The 20,696-nt window shown below is 40.2% G+C and overlaps 1 protein-coding gene and 1 long non-coding RNA gene across 6 annotated transcripts in view; one reads left to right on the top strand and one right to left on the bottom strand.

Annotated features, from left to right (window-relative positions):
* The window catches only part of LOC123517953, a 36,111-nt gene extending 16,580 nt beyond the window's left edge, over positions 1-19,531 (top strand). The window contains exons 1-6 of one of the 2 annotated variants that reach the window (XM_045278435.1): positions 11,051-11,206; positions 16,393-16,480; positions 16,581-16,632; positions 16,922-17,004; positions 17,189-17,368; positions 17,913-19,531. In XM_045278435.1, coding sequence (XP_045134370.1) covers positions 16,394-16,480; positions 16,581-16,632; positions 16,922-17,004; positions 17,189-17,368; positions 17,913-17,939 — 429 coding nt within the window. In that variant the 5' untranslated portion in view covers positions 11,051-11,206; position 16,393 and the 3' untranslated portion in view covers positions 17,940-19,531. Of the gene's footprint in view, positions 1-11,050; positions 11,207-16,392; positions 16,481-16,580; positions 16,633-16,921; positions 17,005-17,188; positions 17,369-17,912 lie in introns of those variants that run through there. The other variant, XM_045278434.1, reaches the window with a different exon arrangement.
* LOC123517954 overlaps positions 1-20,696 on the bottom strand; it is a 142,166-nt gene that overhangs the window by 94,349 nt on the left and 27,121 nt on the right. The gene's annotated exons all lie outside the window — the stretch shown is intronic.

Here is a 20,696-nt window from a genome sequence, read left to right as displayed (position 1 = left end):
ACACTTGTCTTCAGACAAATTAATTTTGCAGACTCGCATTTCGAAGACGGCGCTCGTACAAAGAGAAAATTGTTAATTCGAGTATTGCAATTTCCAAGGGCGACAAGTCAACAATTGCCAGTGATCGCCGGCAAGTTGAACAATGTGACAGTAGTACTACCCTGTGACCTCTAGAAAGTTGTGCAGTTGTTGCATTCCTCCCGTAGTAGTTAGTGATGTTTTGCAAGTAACGATCTTTTTCCTTGTCATCACCAACAGTAGCTTATATCATAGGCTCTACTGTAAGACTCTAGTTAACCAGCATTCTCCATCATTCACCCCTTTCTTCGGGAAAACTCTGAAATTACTTGCCTGTTTTTGCATTTCCACTTTTGTAGATGACTTGGACTCTTTCAAAGGGGAATTTTCAAGACACTTATCTTGCAGCTTTGGCTGATGCTTTTGTCTTTGTATGGGCCAGGCATCCCAGTGGGCCTTTATTTCTATTATCATTTTTCTTTCCCTGGTCGCGCCCTTCCTACAAAAATAAAGAAAAAAAAAAAAAGGAAAGATAAATGCTTAGCTCACAACGCTACGCAGTTTTTGAGTCTTAGGTGAAGGTCAATTACAAGAAACAAGACAAGACAAGACAAGACAAGAGCCAATATTGCCTCCATCCAGAGTAGGTGAGATTTGTTGACACGTATATGAAATGAGATAAAGCCATGTTAACATTCTACATTAAAATAAATCACCACGTCACATATTATTAGTCTATCACAAAGATTCGCTGCAGAATTGAAAAAAAAATAGATATCATAAAAAAATGGTTGTTTATATCGAACGAAGGAAAATAATACCTATCTCAAAGTAAAAATTGCATAGTGGGTCTTGTTTATTTTTATTTTATTTTATTTTATTTTTTTTTTTGCTCTTGGTCAGCTTTCCCTTCTTTCATTAAAAAACACTTCACATTACCACTTCTCCTCCAACTAGATAGTGATGCCAAACTTTCTCTTATTGTTGAAAGTACAAAAATTCACTTCCCTGTGTCCATATGGAAATCACGAAGGAAAAAACGGCACTCAGCTGACCGATTTTACGTATATAAATTTAACATTAGGAATCACATGCAAAAGAAGTCATTGGCCACATTCTCTGGTAAAGTAGTAGTAATAGTAGTAGTAGTAGTAGTAGTAGTAGTAGTAGCAGTAGTAGTAGTAGTAATAGCAATAGCAATAGCAGTAGCAGTAGTAGCAGTAGTAGTAGCAGCAATAGTAGTAACAGTAGCAGTAGTAGTAGCAGCAGCAGCAGTAGCAGTAGTAGCAACAGCAGCAGTAGTAGCAGTAGTAGCAGCAGCAGTAGTAGCAGTAGTAGCAGTAGCAGTAGTAGCAGAAACGATAGTATGTGTAGTAGTAGTAGCAGTAGCAGTAGTAGTAGTAGTAGTAGTAGAAATGATAGCATGTGGTAGTAGCAGTAGTAGTAGTAGTAGTATTAGTAGTAGTAGTAATGGTGATGGTGGTTATGGTGGTGGTGGTGGTGGTGGTGGTGACATTTAGTACACACACACACACACACACACACACACACACACACACACACACACACACTGGTAACTTCGCTTGTCGTTTGTTTGGTTGACAGTCGTACCCGGAAAGCATCTTTATCGAATGAGAGAGGGGTACTTGAAAGGCCTCAACCTAAAGAGCGTGGACTGAAGGATAACCGCCGCCCCGTGCGTGACTTTTCCCTAACTACCACCACCATTTTACATCCACTCACACTCCCATATCTCTCTCTCTCTCTCTCTCTCTCTCTCTGTCTCTCTCTCTCTCTTGACGTTATTATATTATTTACAGCTCTTTTTCTCATTCTGGCTTTGTTTGCTTTGTCTGTTATTGCATTTATTTATTCATTCGTTTATTCTTCTGTTTAATATCGTGTCAAATTTCTAACACTGGCTCTTTCATTTCCTTCACTTTCATTCTTTTTCCTTGCATTCCTTCGTTCAAACTGTACAACCTTCCTTTATCTCGTTCTTTGCCTTCTTTTTCCCAACAACTTAATGTCAGAGAGAAAGTTTTGCTGACATTATCATTATTATTATTATTATTATTATTATTATTATTATCATTATTATTATTATTATCATTATTATTATTACTGTTATTGTTATTATTATTATTTTTATTATTGCTATTATTATCATTATTATTATTTGTATTGTTGTTGTTGTTGTTGATGTTGCTGTTGTTGATGTTATATGGCAATAGTTTGGCTATAACTTTTCAGATATTATTGTGCCTTAAATTCATATCTCCTCTCCGTGCAGTCTTTTGCATTTTTCTTATATTGATGTATTTGAATATTTACATAATTAAGCTTCCAGTCGCTCGCTTAGCATCATGATTTATTATTACTCCTCCTTGGGGGACGTAGATTTTTTTTTTTTGTAGAATTTACTTTATTTCAACGCAGCAACGTCCTTGGGAACACGGTGAAGCGAGAGTGTGGCCATTTTTCACTCGAAGCTGTACGTGGAAATGCCTTGTTTGTGTGAGAACTTGTGGAGTAAACTCTGTATATGATGTGTTCTTGATTTTCCCATCCCACACACACTCAACCACACACAAGAAGTTCGTTCACCTGTTGACGAGCAGAGTCATGACCTCGTGTGTCTGGAGATTAAAGTGAAAGTATCTACAGCCACACCGCTCTCATAATTGGCCACGGAGCTTGAGGTTACGTCTCAAATAACATGCCGTATAACCTTTCTTCCACCACACCTCTAGCCTTACCCCATAGCACTACACACAAACACACACACACACACACACACACACACACACACACACACACACACACACACACACACACACACACACACACACACACACACACACACATACACTCGCACACACACACACTCACACACATCTACCTTAATCTCTTCAGTTCCATGATGTTTTTCTATATATTCACTCTGCTTACTATTTGGTGATTTTATACAGCTTCAGAAACTTATGTGGGGGATTAAAATAGTAAAGACTGTGGCCATTAATTTTCTGATCTCCATAGACCATTCCTAAAGTAAAAATATGGTCTAATCGTACACGAATCTCAAAGCAAAAATGTGTCCCAGTATTGAAGAGGTTAATGAAATCACTCTCGCGCACCCCATCTACCCCCACAACACACACACACACACACACACACACACACACACACACACACACACACACACACACACACACACACACACACACACACACACACACATACATACACACACACACACACACACACACACACACTTGCTATTATTGCTAGCTTCACTCAACCTTGCCAATCACGCCTCTCAACTACGAGTTACACTTTTAACTTGAAGAATTGATATGCTCCAATTTAGTCTCGTTCCACCCTCAGTAAAGTCCCCAACCAAATCGTACCTTTCTTTCCCTACCGTAGATCACCTACCCATTGCTTCCTCTTCCCTTATCCAAATTAACCCACACCTACTGGCCGTCCCATCCTCTTATTCATTCCCTGCCCTACATTCTGAAAGTCACCTTCTCCAGCTCTTCCTCGTGCTGCTGTCTCACTTACTGTGTCCCCACCCAAGCCAACTCTCCACCCTAGTCATCATTAGCAACACAACCCTACCAGACGCCCACGCTCGCCAACTTTATTTATAGGAATGTCAACACGCGTACTCCGCAAATTCAGTGGATGTTCCCAGGCAGTTAATAAGTTTTTTTTATTTTTTTATGAAGGGATGAGGGAAGTGTGGGGGAAAATGGAAGAGGAAGTGCTATTATCATTATTATTATTATTATTATTATTATTATTATTATTATTATTATTATTATCATTATCATTATTATTGTCATTATTATTATTATTATTATTATTATTATTATTATTATTATTAACATCATTATCATCATCAATATAACTTTTTATTATTTTTTTTGAAGAAAAAGCAAAGAAAAATGGTCTAATAAAATTTTAACTCGGGTCACACATCAGGTATGAGCCACTAACCTCCGTGTGTGTGTGTGTGTGTGTGTGTGTGTGTGTGTGTGTGTGTGTGTGTGTGTGTGTGTGTGTGTGTGTGTAGAGAGAGAGAGAGAGAGAGAGAGAGAGAGAGAGAGAGAGAGAGAGAGAGAGAGAGAGAGAGAGAGAGAGAGAGGGGGGAAATTGATAATGGAGACTTATAACAGTGACGCTTGAGAGAGAGAGAGAGAGAGAGAGAGAGAGAGAGAGAGAGAGAGAGAGAGAGAGAGAGAGAGAGCAGGGCGGTGGACATCTGACGAGGGGAGGCTAACGAGTCACTTGACACAGAAACTGGATATAAAAAAAAAAAAAATGTGCATCTCTTGCCATTCACTTTCGTTTTCTTTTCCTTCTATTCGTTCCCACAGTTTTCCAGTTTTCTTTCCTTGCCTTGTTTCCAATGATTCACTTCTTTATGCAGAGGCAATAAGTGTGATCGTATTATGTCAAGATTCCTTTCCCCCTACAACACTATTAACCCCTTCAATACTGGGACATATTTCTACATTGAGATTTGTGTACGATTAGACCATTTGTTTGACATTAGGAAGGGTCAAAGGAGGTCAGAAAATTAATACCCACAGTCTTCATTATTCTAATCCCCCCCCCATTAAATTTCTGAAGCTGTATAAAATCACCAAATAGTAAGAGGAATGAATGTGGAAGCGCGTCATGGTTAAAGTAATATACTGACGAACCACGTACAGTCCAGTCAAAAAATGTCAATTACCGAAACCTTAACAAAAAATTCCATGTTCCTACGTTACAAATTACCAATATCAAAGAAGAAATCCAATGAATTATACCTTGTGAAAATACCTCAAAGTAGTACTATACGTATCTATAGCTGTAAATTCTTTATCAGTCCTCCAAATCAGTTAATTCAAGTTCCTAAAGATTAATTTTGAAGTTAACCGTGGACAGACTTTCTTCTCTAGCATTTGCGTGAGTGCATGAGAGAGAGAGAGAGAGAGAGAGAGAGAGAGAGAGAGAGAGAGAGAGAGAGATTGATGATTTACATTACTCCTTATCTTGCTGCAGCATCCTGACAACATTAATTCTCTCATTCACGAGTGATGGGAGATGAGGCGTGAATATTAAATCCAAGATTTGCCCAATCTGCTTAGCGTCTTTTTACTAATACACACACTATACACACACAAAGTATTAAGGTCTCTAATGCTTTGATGAAGGATATACTGTAGAGCTCATCGTGTTTATGCCTTTGGACCTATGTGTGTGTGTGTGTGTGTGTGTGTGTGTGTGTGTGTGTGTGTGTGTGTGTGTGTGTGTGTGCGTGTGTATGCACGTGAATTTGCATAATATACGCGCATCTGGTATGTACGTACACCCTCTACGCTCATCTCTGACCCATAAACCAGGTGTGCCAATGGTTGGCTTGAATGGAAGGACGCAACACAACCCTCGTTGTGGTCAGGCTGCATAATGAGAGACCTCCCTGTGTCATTGTAACGGTGAAAGTTACATACGAGTATATTATAATATATAGACTTAAACTCAAATTGTCAGTCGCATTCATACTAGTTAATACATACAGCTCAAAACATATGTTCATAAACACCTAGCAGCTGAATGCAGTACGTTTAAGAAAGACCCGTGAAAGTAAGTGAGGCTTTTTCATTTACAACAAACACACTCATGGTTATTTGAGCTTGGCGCCTGGTGGTCTGCAATTGCCTGTAAAGCTGTGGCGGCGGTAGTGGTATGATGTGGAGAGGTTGGCTCCCATGGCAGGGCGTGTCAGATGTACGATGATTATTTCTTGCGCATTATCACCTGTCTAACCATGATCATGTCTATTTCCAGCACCTCCAATTCACACACAAACACACACACACACACACACACACACACACACACACACACACAGCACGCTCGACTCACAATCGAGAGGCCCGAGTTCGAGTCCCGGTAAGTGGCGAGGCAAATGGGCAAGCCTCTTAATGTGTGGCCCCTGTTCACCTAGCAGTAAATAGGTACGGGATGTAACTCGAGGGGTTGTGGCCTCGCTTTCCCGGTGTGTGTTGTGTGTTGATGTGGTCTCAGTCCTACCCGATGATCGGTCTATGAGCTCTGAGCTCGCTCCGTAATGGGGAAGACTAGCTGGGTGACCAGCAGACGATCGAGGTGAATTACACACACACACACACACACACACACACACACACACACACGGCCCGGTAGCTCAGTGGTTAGAGCGCTGGCTTCACAAGCCAGAGGACCGGGGTTCGATTCCCCGGCCGGGTGGAGATATTTGGGTGTGTCTCCTTTCACGTGTAGCCCCTGTTCACCTAGCAGTGAGTAGGTACGGGATGTAAATCGAGGAGTTGTGACCTTGTTGTCCCGGTGTGTGGTGTGTGCCTGGTCTCAGACCTATCCGAAGATCGGAAATAATGAGCTCTGAGCTCGTTCCGTAGGGTAACGTCTGGCTGTCTCGTCAGAGACTGCAGCAGATCAAACAGTGAATTACACACACACACACACACACACACACACCAAGACGATAACGGCGTTTTATTATAAATAAGTATTTCAATCTTCATACAAACTATTTTTTCTTTTCATAATCCCATGGAAACGTTGCATAGAGGTGATGGTAGTGGTGATGGTGATGGTGCTGGTGACAATGAACACAATATTCCTGTTACCAGTAAGTATGTGATCTCGGTGGCCCTAAGCCCCTAACTCCCGGCAGTGGCTTCAGGATCACTTAGTATATATCGGTACAGGCAAACCCACGGAGGTTGAGCAACTCATGTCACACTACTTGTAGCTATTGTTGCGTCCTTCCACCTAGCCACCTGTAATTCGTCGCGGCGTCACTTTGAAAAATTACATCACTCGCTCTTCTAACCGAGGCCAACTGGAACAGAGTCGCTACTTTCATGTCACTTAGCAAATCACACCCACTCGCAAAACATGACAAGTTAAGGGTTTAAATTATCCTTTAGACTGATCGCTAGTAACTGTTTTTAGAACTTCTTTCGAAATTCATTCATGAAGGTGAAAAAAATAGATAGATAGATAGATTGATAGCCAGATAGATAGATATGCACGCTCAAACATACAACTCGTCTATCGGCAGCTCTCCTCTCAAATAAATGAAAATAAAAGGAACACCAAAAGCTTTATTGCAATGTAACTTTGTCGAGACCATTTTGGGTGTTCTGTTTTGTGTTGGTAGTGTTCGCTTTCACAATAACATGCATTCATTATTTATTCTAACGTCTCTGTATGTGCCTTTAAGTAGGTTCAAGTGTAAAGTTGTGACTAATTCATTGATAAAGTAATAAACTAATAGATAAATATACAAATAAACGGACAAATAAAAACAGACACACAAACAAATAGATAAATATTTAAACACTTATTCTGAAAGGCTTTGTTCTCTCTCTCTCTCTCTCTCTCTCTCTCTCTCTCTCTCTCTCTCTCTCTCTCTCTCTCTCTCTCATCATTGTTATATTCAATGGCCACAGATAGGATTAACCACATTCTGAAGAGTGCTCACCCAATCAATAATGTGGAAACTTAGTTAATCTGTCACTCCACCAACAAAAACACTCTTCAAGGTCCGCGTGACTTCAAGTAAAGCCTTCTGAATAAAGGAGAGGAGCGGTGCAGAGGCGTTTCAGAGCAAGGCGGGCTGGCTGCTTGGGGAGCCGCATCTGTGTCACATGATCCGACAGGGTGACATACTAGCCTACCCACAACAAGACCTGAAGTGGGACAGTAGAATCTGCTACGTACATTATGAGACCAGATGCACACACTGTTTAGCCCGGCGCAGAAACAACGGTGTGCATAATAATCTTTCTTGTTTGAGATCATCGTGAATATTTGTTGTTGTTTTTTTTTTCTTCTATTCGTCTTTCTTTTGTTATACTCTGGCTAAAAACGGTGTGAAAAGTAAGGATCCATTAACGTGGTCAGGTTCCTCCCTCGTGGCGATGGACGGAAGTGCTGTTGCCTTACTAATCACGCTAATGGAAGGCACTGACAAGGAAGTCTACTGTTATTTTCATCTATATGGGAAACACACACACATCCACACCCACACACACACACACACACACACACACACACACACACAGAGCGAGAGAGAGAGAGAGAGAGAGAGAGAGAGAGAGAGAGAGAGAGAGACATCGACAATGGCAATATGATAAAAATCCACAAGGGAGTGTCTCGTCATGCAATCTTTACCACTGACTTGATAACACGAAATCGCCTGCAACTCACAAGGGAACCACCATTGTTGCCATCAAGGTCTCCACTATACAAAGACCTTTACTCTACCTACCATGAATCGTTACTGACCTTCAAAATGTAACCACACCATACATGGGAGTGATATAATTACAAAATTCCAACTCATCTCTAGCTCAAGACTGTATACAACATCTATTACTTTTTTTTTTTTTTTTGCACGATAATGATTCATCGAACTCCAGTAAAAATCTGTCTTTGAGCGCAGTTTCCTTTCTTTCTTTCTTTATAGTTTTCTGTACAAAATCAGAGTTAACAGAGTTGTATGAGATTGATCGTTTGCACTTCTACTCGTGTAAGGTCGAGAGGAAGTTCAAGATATTACAGTTCTAAGAGTTTCATATTCTCTAATGTCAAGTGTCCAAATTGCTATCAATAGTGTCCGCCAGTAGCTTCAGTAAATATCGTCTCCTATAACCCAACTCCAGATGAGCCAGATCAGCCAGATCATGATCCCTATCATCAGATCAAGATGTAAACAGAACACGTGCTGCGAGACCAAATCTGAGACAGAAGACGCCTATAGCCAAGTGTTTGGGATACTCCCTCACAAACAAACCAAGTCTCGCTCCTGCCAGGGACATTAATTCTTTAAGTTACTTATGAATCTGCCGACCCACTTTGATTATCAGAATGCTCAGAAAGATAAGAACATAAGAACATAAGAAAAGAGGGAAGCTGCAAGAGACCGCCAGGCCTACACATGGCAGTCCCTGATGAGCTTCACAGCGCAGATTAAGATTGAGTATCTGGATTTATCAAAATAACACGTAAGGCACTTTGAGCATCTTTCAGCCAGTATCAGAAATGAACTCAAACTAATCCCTCACCGCATCCTTGTGACTGTGCGCCATTGTACAGTCATGCAGCAGGAAGCTGCATCACTTCAGTGGAAGTTGGTGATAGTAGTAAATGTGAAAGAGGCAAGTACGTCTTCCTCGAGAATGGCTCAAGTGATCCTGAGGGACTGAGTGATAACTAGAGCTGGAGTGACATACTCCATATAAAGACAGATAATGCTCTTGTATAGAGTTACCAGTGTGGTGAGAAAACGTTTGAGCTAGAGATGAAAGGTCAAGTTATAAATTTAGATAAGTAAAGGATTGACCGAGGAGAATGTTAGTAACAGGCTAAATGTAGACAAACTTCTGGCTAAATGTAAAGGTATATGTTTACAGACTGAGCTGGAAAAGTTTGACAATATGTAGGCAAAGTGCAAACACAGAGCACACTTTCGAAGAACAATAGGAAGGACCCCATCAAGTCCATAACCCTTCCATTATGGTGACAGACAGGTTTTTTTTTGTTTCAACTGTCGTCTCTATTACTTTCTTCTTACTTATTCTATCTTCTTTTCTTCTTTCTTCATTAGCAATACATCATATACTGTGGCAAGCGGTCACTGCAACAAGTAGTAGTAGTAGTAGTAGTAGTAGTAGTAGCATTATTATTATTATTATTATTATTATTATTATTATGATTATCATCATCATTATTATCATTATTATTGTTATTATTATTATTATTGTCATTACTTTTATTATTATTATCATTATTATTATCATCATCATTGTTATCATTATTATCACAATTGCTATTATTATAGAGAGTGTCTCAAACCATCTGCCACGTCCTCGAGTTTCACACAAGTCATCGAGTTCGCACGCAAAGGATGGCCCTCCTTACCAAATACTATATTTAGGGCCGCTCAAGGTCTTCAGTCCACCAGATGCCTCTCTAACTCTCAAACAAGTCAGGAGCTAAAGAATGGGGAAGAAAATGTTCCCTGCTACCTACTATAGATAAAACCTGCTGAAATAACACAATAATACATTTAGCACATGAGATAGCCTGATTTCATTACACTTTTTTTTTCTCTACAATATTTTATTTTCAACCTCGAGCGATACAAAATAGTCAAACACTCCTTGCGTTCGTGAGAATGAAAAGTGTCACGAAAATTATAATTCGCTATGTTTAGTCAAGTGTACTAATCAACGTCACGTAGAGATATCACGGAAAGTATCCGCTTTCCATAAAAGGAAATATATAAACAAAATAAATAAACACTCATATGCACGAAGTTCACTACACCCATAAACAGTGTCTCTTCGTAATAAAAAAAAAAAAAAACACACTACCATTCCTCTCTGCGAGATATGAGACTGCCATCTACTGAGGAAAAACGTACATTTAACAATAAACGCACATATTGCCTGAATTTTGCATTTAACTCCCGGATGCCTTTCATATCCACAGTCTTTCCGCCCCAACATTTCTCCTTCTCTCTGTCACCACCAGCATCACCTGACAGTGCAGCTCACCCTCGGAACGTGAATTCATACAATGTCGATGGAAAACCAGTATCATCCATCCGTGACGACTCAATTTTTTTTTTTTTTGTGTGTGTTTGTTCATGTTTGTGTTCACATTTTCCTCTGCACAAACCAAGGTAGGGTTTCCTTCTCAGTGAGCAGGAACTAAGCTTTCCCTCCCACACCTCCGGGGAACGAGTCATGAGTCTTGTTGTATGTAGCTAGTTTCGAACACTCTCCACCTCAGAATCAGTGATGTTTTGTGGCGGTATATGAACTAGGGACACAATCATCAGTAGTGACCATATTAATATTTTGTAAACTCAAGTCCATAGAAGTTTTAGAATTGTTCTCTTCACTAAGCAATCTTGAAATTGACTTTTTGAGATATTTTGAGATGCGTACGATAACTGCCTACGTTCAGTGTTGCCAGCGCGTGTGGTGTTAAGGCTCCGACTCGCATGCCACCGTTGCTTCTTGTGGAAGACTGGCAGTGAGTTAGAATACGCCGTGACAGGAGGGAGTTGGATTATTCTTTGTTGCCTACTTTGGACAAAACCACTTTCATTCAGGTTAGTACCTCCTGCATCGTCGTCTCTAGTTTAACGAAGCGTTACGTTAACTATTAGCATTTTCCAACTACATTATTCATCAGCGAGATAGCTTGAAATTTATGTCATATATTAATGACCGCACTCTCTCTGCACGTTCATGTACGATGTGATCACAGTAAATTATATTATATTTTCATGCATAGCTCACCAAAGAAAAAAACTTGCACGAGCAGGAAGCAAGACGCGACTCTTCGCCGTCAAAGTGCCCAAGAAAACTTGCAAGAGAGTCCGAATTTAACATTTTATGAATTTGTCTCGAGCACCAGGTGAAACAATCCGGTTTGGAACCAAGACCAGTACTGTTGAATACAATGGTGTACATTCACTGTAGCTGTAGGGTATAGATAATGGACAAGTGAAAAGTGTAGGGAGGTCTTCATGTAGTACCCATCCCCGTAATACATTTCAACTCATTTCATCCACAGCTTCAATGATTCTTGTGCTAACCCCTTCAGTACTGGGACGCATTTTTACCACGAGTTTGGGTATGACTACACGATTTTATTTACATTAAGAAGAGTCTATGGAGGTCAGAAGATTAATGGCCAGAGTCTTTCTTCTCTATTCTAATCCCACCATAAGTATATGAAGTCGTATACAATCACTAAATAATGAAACAGAGAAAATATCAAAATGCGTCATAGCGCTGAAGGGTTAACAACAAGACTGCCTTGGTTGCCCAGAATGTATGACAAAAAATGGATTACGAAAGAGGACAGGTACAATATATTTATAACATCTACCAGTATAAGATTATTTTTCTCATTTCAAAACATTGCATATTCAATAAACATTTTACATCAACATGCGTAATTCTCGCTCCTGAGTGTGTGGAGGCTGTGTGAGCTAAGCCATGCCACAAGTGCCACGCCCGTTTTTAGCCCCCCCTCCCTTCTTCCCTCACTCTCTTCCTCCCTCCTCCCTCGTCTTTCCTCAACTGGCAAAATGGTGCAACACTAGGGTTCGAGGTGGGATATTTATTGATATGTATTGCTTTTCTCCCGTGCAGTAATGTTATTTAATGCATTACCTCATCATCATTTTCAGATAATTATAGTTTCCATGCCAAAGTATTTCATATGAAGTTTTCCTTTCCCATGGCCACTGCTGTCTACATCCTCTCCTCCCATTTTTGGCAGCCGGAGAGAGAGAGAGAGAGAGAGAGAGAGAGAGAGAGAGAGAGAGAGAGAGAGAGAGAGAGTCCTTAGATCTATTCGATTTTATTTACCTATTTCCACTTTGTTATATGAATTTATCACATTTATAAGAAATGACGAACAAGAGTTACGTAATGAATACACGGATGTCTTTTGACCTTTACTTTGGAGTTGGAAGGCGGGACACGAGTGGGTAGGAAGGAGGCGGGCAGAGACGGGCAGGGACAAGCAAGGCGGGCAAGAAAACAATACAAGACGCGTGGGATGGTGGATTCGTGGTGGTGGTGGTGTTGGTTGTGGAGTGAAGTGCCCGTGGAAGTAACATGGATTATGAGTAAAAATTTAATATAATATAATAGTGTATTCAATCCTGTAAAGCGCTTCAGATCGTGCTCATAGGAAGACATGTGGTTTTATGACAGTGGGAGTGAGAGGCGGTTGGGCGTAGCGCGGCGGTTGATGGTGGGTAAGCGAGCGGCGGTGGTGGTGGTGGTGGTGGACGGAATGTAGCGTGCGTGTGTCAGTCACTTGTTGCGGCGTAGAGGGGAGGGAGTAGGGAGGTATGGGTTGGAGGGGGAGGGGGAAAGGCCGTCCTGGAGCAAATTTCTGGTGGCGGGGGCGTAAGTCTCTCTCTCTCTCTCTCTCTCTCTCTCTCTCTCTCTCTCTCTCTCTCTCTCTCTCATTCGTCTTTTTCTTATTATTATTATCATTATTATTATTATTTTTATTATCATCATCATCATCATGTTATTATTGTTATTATTGTTACTGCATTATCTCTACTTTCCCTTCTTCTCCTCCACCTCCTCCTTCAGTAGTGGGTAACCAAACAAATTTTTCCTTTTCATTCCTCCCTCGAGCCTTTCGTGAGTGACAAAAAAAAAAAAAAAAAAATCCTACCGTCATCCCTGCCTTAGTTGCCATTTATCGCCTTCTCTAACCTCTTCCTTAATAATGAGACGAAGAAGCGTTGAATGAAGTTTCCTTTCATGATACTTCGACCGCTGAATGAAAAAAGAAGGGGAACAGTTGCAGAGAGAGAGAGAGAGAGAGAGAGAGAGAGAGAGAGAGAGAGAGAGAGAGAGAGAGAGAAAGACAGAGACTTCTTATAACTCAAGGGCGCCCACTTCTTGGTCTTTTAACCTTTCCAGTACTAGGACGCATTTTTACCTTGAGATTTGTGTACGATTAGACTATCTTTTGACATTAGGAAGGGTCTGTGAAGGTCAGAAGATTAATGGCAACCGTCTTCACTTGTTTAATCCCTCACATAAGTTTCCGAAGCTATATAAAATCATTAAATAGTAAGCAGAATGAAAATGGGAACTCGTCATGGTACTCTAGTACTGCGTCGACAATAAACTCCTGTTACTCCTTTCCCACACTCAAATTTGGGTACAATAGGAGATAGTAATCAAGTTTTGGCAGTGTCAAATCTATAACTTAATAATTCGGATGCAGCAACCAATGAAAAGAGGAATCATACGTCTGGCAGTGTGCGAGATTAGCTGTGGGTGGGGTGCATGAGATGAGAGCCGTATACGCGTATGTTTCACGTTCAGACGCGGTCAGAGAGGCCATATGTGCGTACTGCGTACTACAGTTGCATGTTACTGTTACGCCGTAATGAAACAAACATCTTACTATATTTTGGGGTGCAACTGTGTGCCGAAAAATACAGGTACCGGTAAACATCCGCGCCTCCGCAGTTTTAAATTGCGGAGGCGGAGGCGGAGGTCTCATTTTCTGAAAATGCGGAGGCGGAGGTCTCATTATCTGAAAATGCGGAGGCGGAGGTTAATAAAACGCGGAGGATCCGCGGAGGCGGAGGCGGAGGCGGATATCCGATACATCACTACTAGGGAGAGTATATCTAACAACGGAGCTGAATGAGGATGAGAGTGAAAGTAAAGGAGTGTCTGCTCTTTCTTGCTCCGCCTCGTCTTCCTCCATCTTCCATTACGTAAAGCGGGTCATGGAGGAGACGCTAAGACTGTACCATGTTCTCCGCTTATGCAGTCGTTTATTTTTTACCATTGTTTGTATTATCATTATTAACATTATTATTAGTTATTGCTGTTATTGTGTTAAAGTGGTGTTTGCAGTAGTAGTAGTAGTAGTAGTAGTAGTAGTAATAGGAATGACAGTATGTGTAGTAGTAGTAGTAGTAGTAATAGGAATGATAGTATGTGTAGTAGTAGTAGTAGCAGTAGTAGTAGTAGTAGTAGTAGTAATAGGAATAATAGTATGTGTAATAGTAGTAGTAGTAGTAGTAGTAGTTGTTGTTGTTGTTGTTGTTGTTGTTGTTGTTGAAGTTGTAGTAGTAGTAGTAGTAGTAATAGTAGTAAGAGGAGTTTCGCGTATTGTTGGTATATTCACTTTGTTCATACACTTTATTTTCGGATCCTGGAATACTGTAGTCACTTCTTCCCTAATTTCATTACAATATTGTGGATATTTTCTTCGTTTTTCTTATATATTGTATGTTTTTTGTTCCATTGTAAGTCGTATTACAGGAGTGGCATTTAAAAAAGTCTCCCTCACCCACACCCCCCCCCCCACACACACACACACACACACAACTTGATGAAGCAGCTCTCCTATCTACATTTCTGACAAAAGCGACACCTATCATCTTTTTCATGGTAGCTGTCATAAGTAAGAGTTGCCTTTGACATGAATCTTGTGCCTTACTTCTTCCTCTCCACCTCCACGTAGGTAACAACATTCAGTAGATAAAGCTGTCTGGGGATACTTGGTAAGATCCGAGGAAATCAACAAGTGTCACGTTCCGCAACGCTTCCACTTGCAGTCTGCAGTGCGTGTCTTTACGTTGCAAGGTTTGTGTCATACGTAAATAAAGAAGAAGAAGAAAAAACAAAAAACGTGAATGGCTCTAAAATTAACACATCCATGACTTGAGTTTTACGAAGCGTCACAGCAACCTGTGATCACTATTATCATCATGGAATTCCCCACCTGGTGTTGACGCTGACTGTGATGGAACGTTACTCCGTCCTGTTTGCTCTTACTGCTACAAGTTCAGTGCCTTGATAGCCCTGTCACTCTTCAAGTACTCCAGATCTTTCAACCTTTGACGCCACTTTTAAAATCTTCCATCCACTACGATGTTTTTCAAAATTCTTTTCCACTCTGTTCTCCTGCATTACACTCCCAACATAGTTCAGTTGGCTCCTAATCATTTTCACCATTAGTCTCGTCTTCCCGAACACTCACAATATTGCACAATTGTCATTCTCTCTGTCCAAAGTATGACCATGGAGTCACGATGAACTTTTAGGAAATCAATCGAAGAGATAAACTTATACGAAGAGGAGGAGGAGGAGGAGGAGAAAGAGTAACTGTGTTTAACGAGGAATGAGACGAAGGAAAAAGGAAAATAGTGAACACGGAAGGAATAGGAAGATGGGAGGAAGGAGGAGTAATGGTTTTAGGGGAGGTGGCCAGAGAGAGAGCAGTGTGGGTTGGATTTCAAGGTCAAAAATACACCACCGTGGTCTTCCCTCCCAGCATAGCAACTGCACCACCACCACCAGTATCACAACTTAGAACGTGTGCACTGCCACCATCACCATCACCATTACCAGTACCGCGTGTCTTTTGATGGCAACCGTAATAGGGGTAACAGAAACAGTGGTGGTGGTGGTGATGGTGGTGGTGGTAGTAGGTAGAAGTATCGTAAAGTATTTTCATTGATATTATTACTATCGCCAGTCATGTTCACTTAAGTTTTATTGAATCATAATTGACATTACTAGTTTCTATTACATTTATGAGAGAGAGAGAGAGAGAGAGAGAGAGAGAGAGAGAGAGAGAGAGAGAAATTGTAAGATGGCATCATTGTTCTCGCGGCATTCCTGTCAGAAGCGAACGCAATACAGACCTACAACACATTATGGTGGGTGGGTAAGTCAAGGCCACGCGTTTTACATAGTCGCCTCCTGATGATGTTTTCATTGTTTTCAGAATGGGGGAACACACGTGCGTCGTGAGCTACTGCTGTTGTGGATGCAACCTCAGGAGTGGATCGCTGTCCATCGGCATTGTTGTGCTGGTAAGAGAGAGAGAGAGAGAGAGAGAGAGAGAGAATAATCGATATGTAATTATCTTTAATGGTTGTATTAATATGCAAAGTCATATTTTTCTCTCGCCAGATCTTTTCCCTGCTGAGCGCCATCTACAATGTCATTGAAAGCGTCAAAACCGGTAAGTTTCGTGAAGCTCATCGCTCAGTATTGGCAACCCACCCAGTACCTTCACCAAACAACAGTATACTGGAAGGAGGAACATTTCTGTTTGATTGATTTTTCCTCGTTTCTTTTTCAATATGCGTTGTTGTGATTAAGGAATTTACAAACTTTGGGACATTTTCTCAGATAATTAGTGTTAGTTTCATATATTCACTATGCACCGTACTTGTTTGAGACGCTAGATTAAAAAAAAAAAAAGGAGCTTAGAGACTGAAAAACAACTGGTGTTGTGGTTTGTGTTGCAGGCAATGCCAGTGGATGGATCGGCTTCGCCATCAATCTGTTCGTCGTCATCGTGTCGTGTTTCCTCATCCAGGGAATCCGTCAGGTGATGATGGCCCGCTTCCCTCTTTAAATAGGGAAACTAGTCACGTACTTTTGTCATGTAAGAAATAACTAAGAATGAATTGTTTACATCCTTTTTCTAATCAATTAGTATAATGTTTGATTATATCTAGTTTAACTGTTTTTTCAGTTACTTAATCTAACGAATTTAATCCATCCTTCTTTAGGAGCGACGTGGCTATGTCATGTCCTGGGTGATTACAATGGTGGTGATCATCATCATCAACATCATTCTCTCTATCATCATCCTGATCACCACCTTTAACCTCATCTTCGGCCTCATCGTGCTGGTGGTCATGGGTGTTTACATATATTTGGTGGTGGTGGTTCGCTCGTACGCCCTGACGGTAAGTGGTGCTTTGCTTGCTTTCCATCTGTGAAGAATGTTTTGTAGAAAAATGGTAAAACTTATTAAGAAACTTGTTAGGGTAATTGCTCCTTGCATAGTGAGTGAGAGTAGGTGTGTTTATGTAAGGTTGTAATGACAGGAATTTTGTGGGTTATGTTCTGGATGTTAGAGGAAAGGAAATGAATGGTGGGAAAGGATGTAGGAATGACAAGGTTCAGCCTGAAACAATACGACTATGGCATTTCGGTGACGGTCTGCCTGAGAGAGACTTGAATAGAATTTTTTGTCGGTATGCAAGAAACTTTTGTAGCAGTCGTACTGCGAACTTGTCTCCTTATCATTTATCTTATTTATAAATGTGGTTAAGGTCCGCATTTTTAAAAATACAAGTATTATTCAAAGTTCAATAATATCAGAGATAGAAAACGACGTAAATTAAATTAGAATGAAGGAAATTTTAGTTATTTTCCTTCCTATTCATAACGTAAACATGACAAGGTGATATGAAACTGCTATGTATAGCAAAATGTTCTCTCCTTCAGCTTGGCTCCAGCGCTGGCGTGGCCTAAACCAGAACCACCACACTCCAGCACCCCGAGGCTATTCCGGTGGGAGGGAATGCTGCACCACCTCGACCTGTGCTTCCTCACTGCAGTGCCTACTATACTAGCAGTGCACAAAAAGCAAAGCGTTTCATTAGTACATTCACTCCCTTTTTGGATAAAGTAGGTCAGTAAAGAGTTTATCAAGACTTATATTTTGCTACCTTTTCGACCAAGTTTGTCTTAACACTATTGTTACTGTGAATGTTTTGTAGACACACACACACACACACACACACACACACACACACACACACACACACACACACACACACACACACACACACACACACACACACATTATGCAACACGATTCAGTCGTGTAGATACCAACAACTGACAAAAAGTGTACAATACGCTAATGTAATACTATGTAATTACAAAGCGTAGGTCGAGACCTCCCTGAAAGTAACACCAGTATTACTAACAACGGATGCCCGAGGCTAGCAGGGAAAAGATGAACACTGTGTTGGCAAAAAGCCATAGATTGTCAGGGTGAGCAGAGCAGATGTCGGTACTCATGTACAACTGACCGTCGTCCCATGTTTGCCTTCTGCAGCACTTAACTGTGACCCCGCAAAAAAAAAAAAAAAAAAAAAAATCATGATAGTTGATAAAATAAAAAAAAAAAATAAATAAATAAAGTGAATAAACCAAGTGACACTTATATTTGATGTGAATCAATATGTAACCAAATCTGTACCATTCGTAAAACTTAGTTTGAAGCCAAATTACACTATATTCCTTTGGCTGCGAGAGTTCAAACGCTATTTCGTCTACTGGCCCAATAGTTGGGCAGCAAAACATTATCTTCGTGCTTGTATTATTGTAGTCAGGCTCATTATATAGCAGCCGGTGTGTTCATTAGTGTGTAAGACTAGCACCAACACGTGTTTGTGTTCTTCAGGAACCGCTGTTGTGTCGTGAGAAGCAATCTAGTTTTGTTATGAAGAATATTCCAGTTTTGCATTTGCCTATCAGCTGCAGAAGGACCAAAAAACGCAAGGTGCCGTGCGTGCTTAATGTTCTTGATGTGACTCAGACGTCTCAGATTACTATTTGTTGTGCCTGCTAGGAATTACTGGGGCCTTGTCTCTATTTCTATTGCTCTTTGTGTGACAATCGCTTGTGGTAAGTTTCTCCCCCAAAAATGCATCATTTATTATATTACGAAAGTAAGTCACTTTTTTTATATAAAGCATATACATTTTTTTTCCTGTTAATCACATCTTTCTTGCTTTGCTTGAGTTGAAGTACAATGAAGATGATGGGTAATGTGCAATAGGAAAGATAAGGGCAGGCCTTCGTGATTACTGTGCATTGTGTTGTCACATGGTTAACTAGAATAAGGATTCCTACTCTCCCATTCTCCGTTGCAGTTGAGTACCTTTATGCTAAAGAATTAAGTTTTGTTTGACAGAGATCACCATAAAAAAAGCTTAAAGATTTTAATAAAGGAAATTATGTATTGTTACTCTTTTGCAAGTTTAAACTTCAGTGTTTATGTAATTTGCTACATTTGCTATGATATTTTCTCTTAATAAAACAATAAAAATGTTTTTCTTTTTTTTTTTTTTTACTAAGGGCAACTATAAAACCACTTTCAGTGGAAACATCTGTTTCACCATGCACTTCTTTTCCACTCCTGATGTATCAAATGACAAATAGTTGAAGTAGTTTGCATTGCAGCCACGAAAGAAGTTGAAGAAATCCAATATATATATATATATATATATATATATATATATATATATATATATATATATATATATATATATATATATATATATATATATATATATATTAGAAAAAGCCCCATTGGAATTGCAGGCTCCATAAAAGATTCAAAAGAATCAGTCAAAAGCCTGGGACAAATGTCTTGACACCTCTCTCTTACAAGAAGTTAACTCGTAGGAAGATGGAAATACAGAAGCAGGTAGGGAATTCTACACTGAAAGGGCAATTATAGTTTGGGACTCCCATAGTCTTCCACCGGATCCCAGTCTTTACAATTTATAACCTTGGTATGTTCATATCTAATACATCATGCAGTGATGCAAGCAAACAAAAAAAACATTGATGTTGCGTCACCTACGTGGAACACTTCAGTAAGGAATGCAGTTCGTTCTTCATTAAGAAACAGAGATATTGACAAGTCATTTCCGCTCTCACACGTCACCTTTTTTTTTTTTTTTTTTTTTTTAGAGAGAGAGAGAGAGAGAGAGAGAGAGAGAGAGAGAGAGAGAGAGAGATCATACAGAAAACAAACCCTAACACACAAGTTTTGGGATATAATGTTCTGAGTGCCACATGACTTGTTCCAGCTGGTCTGAGGAATAACGGCCTTATGTTAGAAATGGATATGATGCGTCAAAACATACGTACCACATCACACACTAAGTAGACCATTAATTCGAAGTCATTATGTTGGTAATTCTAGTACTATCAATACCGGCACATGATTCATTTCACCATGATAATGACACACAGGACTCGCTATTGACACTCCATTGAACACATTCTCAGAGATTGCCAAGACCTTCCAAACCTCTGAAATAAAAAAAATAAATCTTATATAGCCTAAAATGTATCTTTGTATATGTCAATTGAGTATCATACGAAGTCAGTACCAATCACTAATGACTCCAGCACCACATGACATGCAACAGAGGAGGGGAACGGTTACTGGGTGTCAGCTGGCCTTGGAAGGATTACCCCTGTGAC

Source organism: Portunus trituberculatus, chromosome 43 (assembly GCF_017591435.1).
Source record: "Portunus trituberculatus isolate SZX2019 chromosome 43, ASM1759143v1, whole genome shotgun sequence".
Taxonomy (NCBI): domain Eukaryota; kingdom Metazoa; phylum Arthropoda; class Malacostraca; order Decapoda; family Portunidae; genus Portunus; species Portunus trituberculatus.
This window is presented reverse-complemented; position numbering and strand designations above follow the sequence as displayed.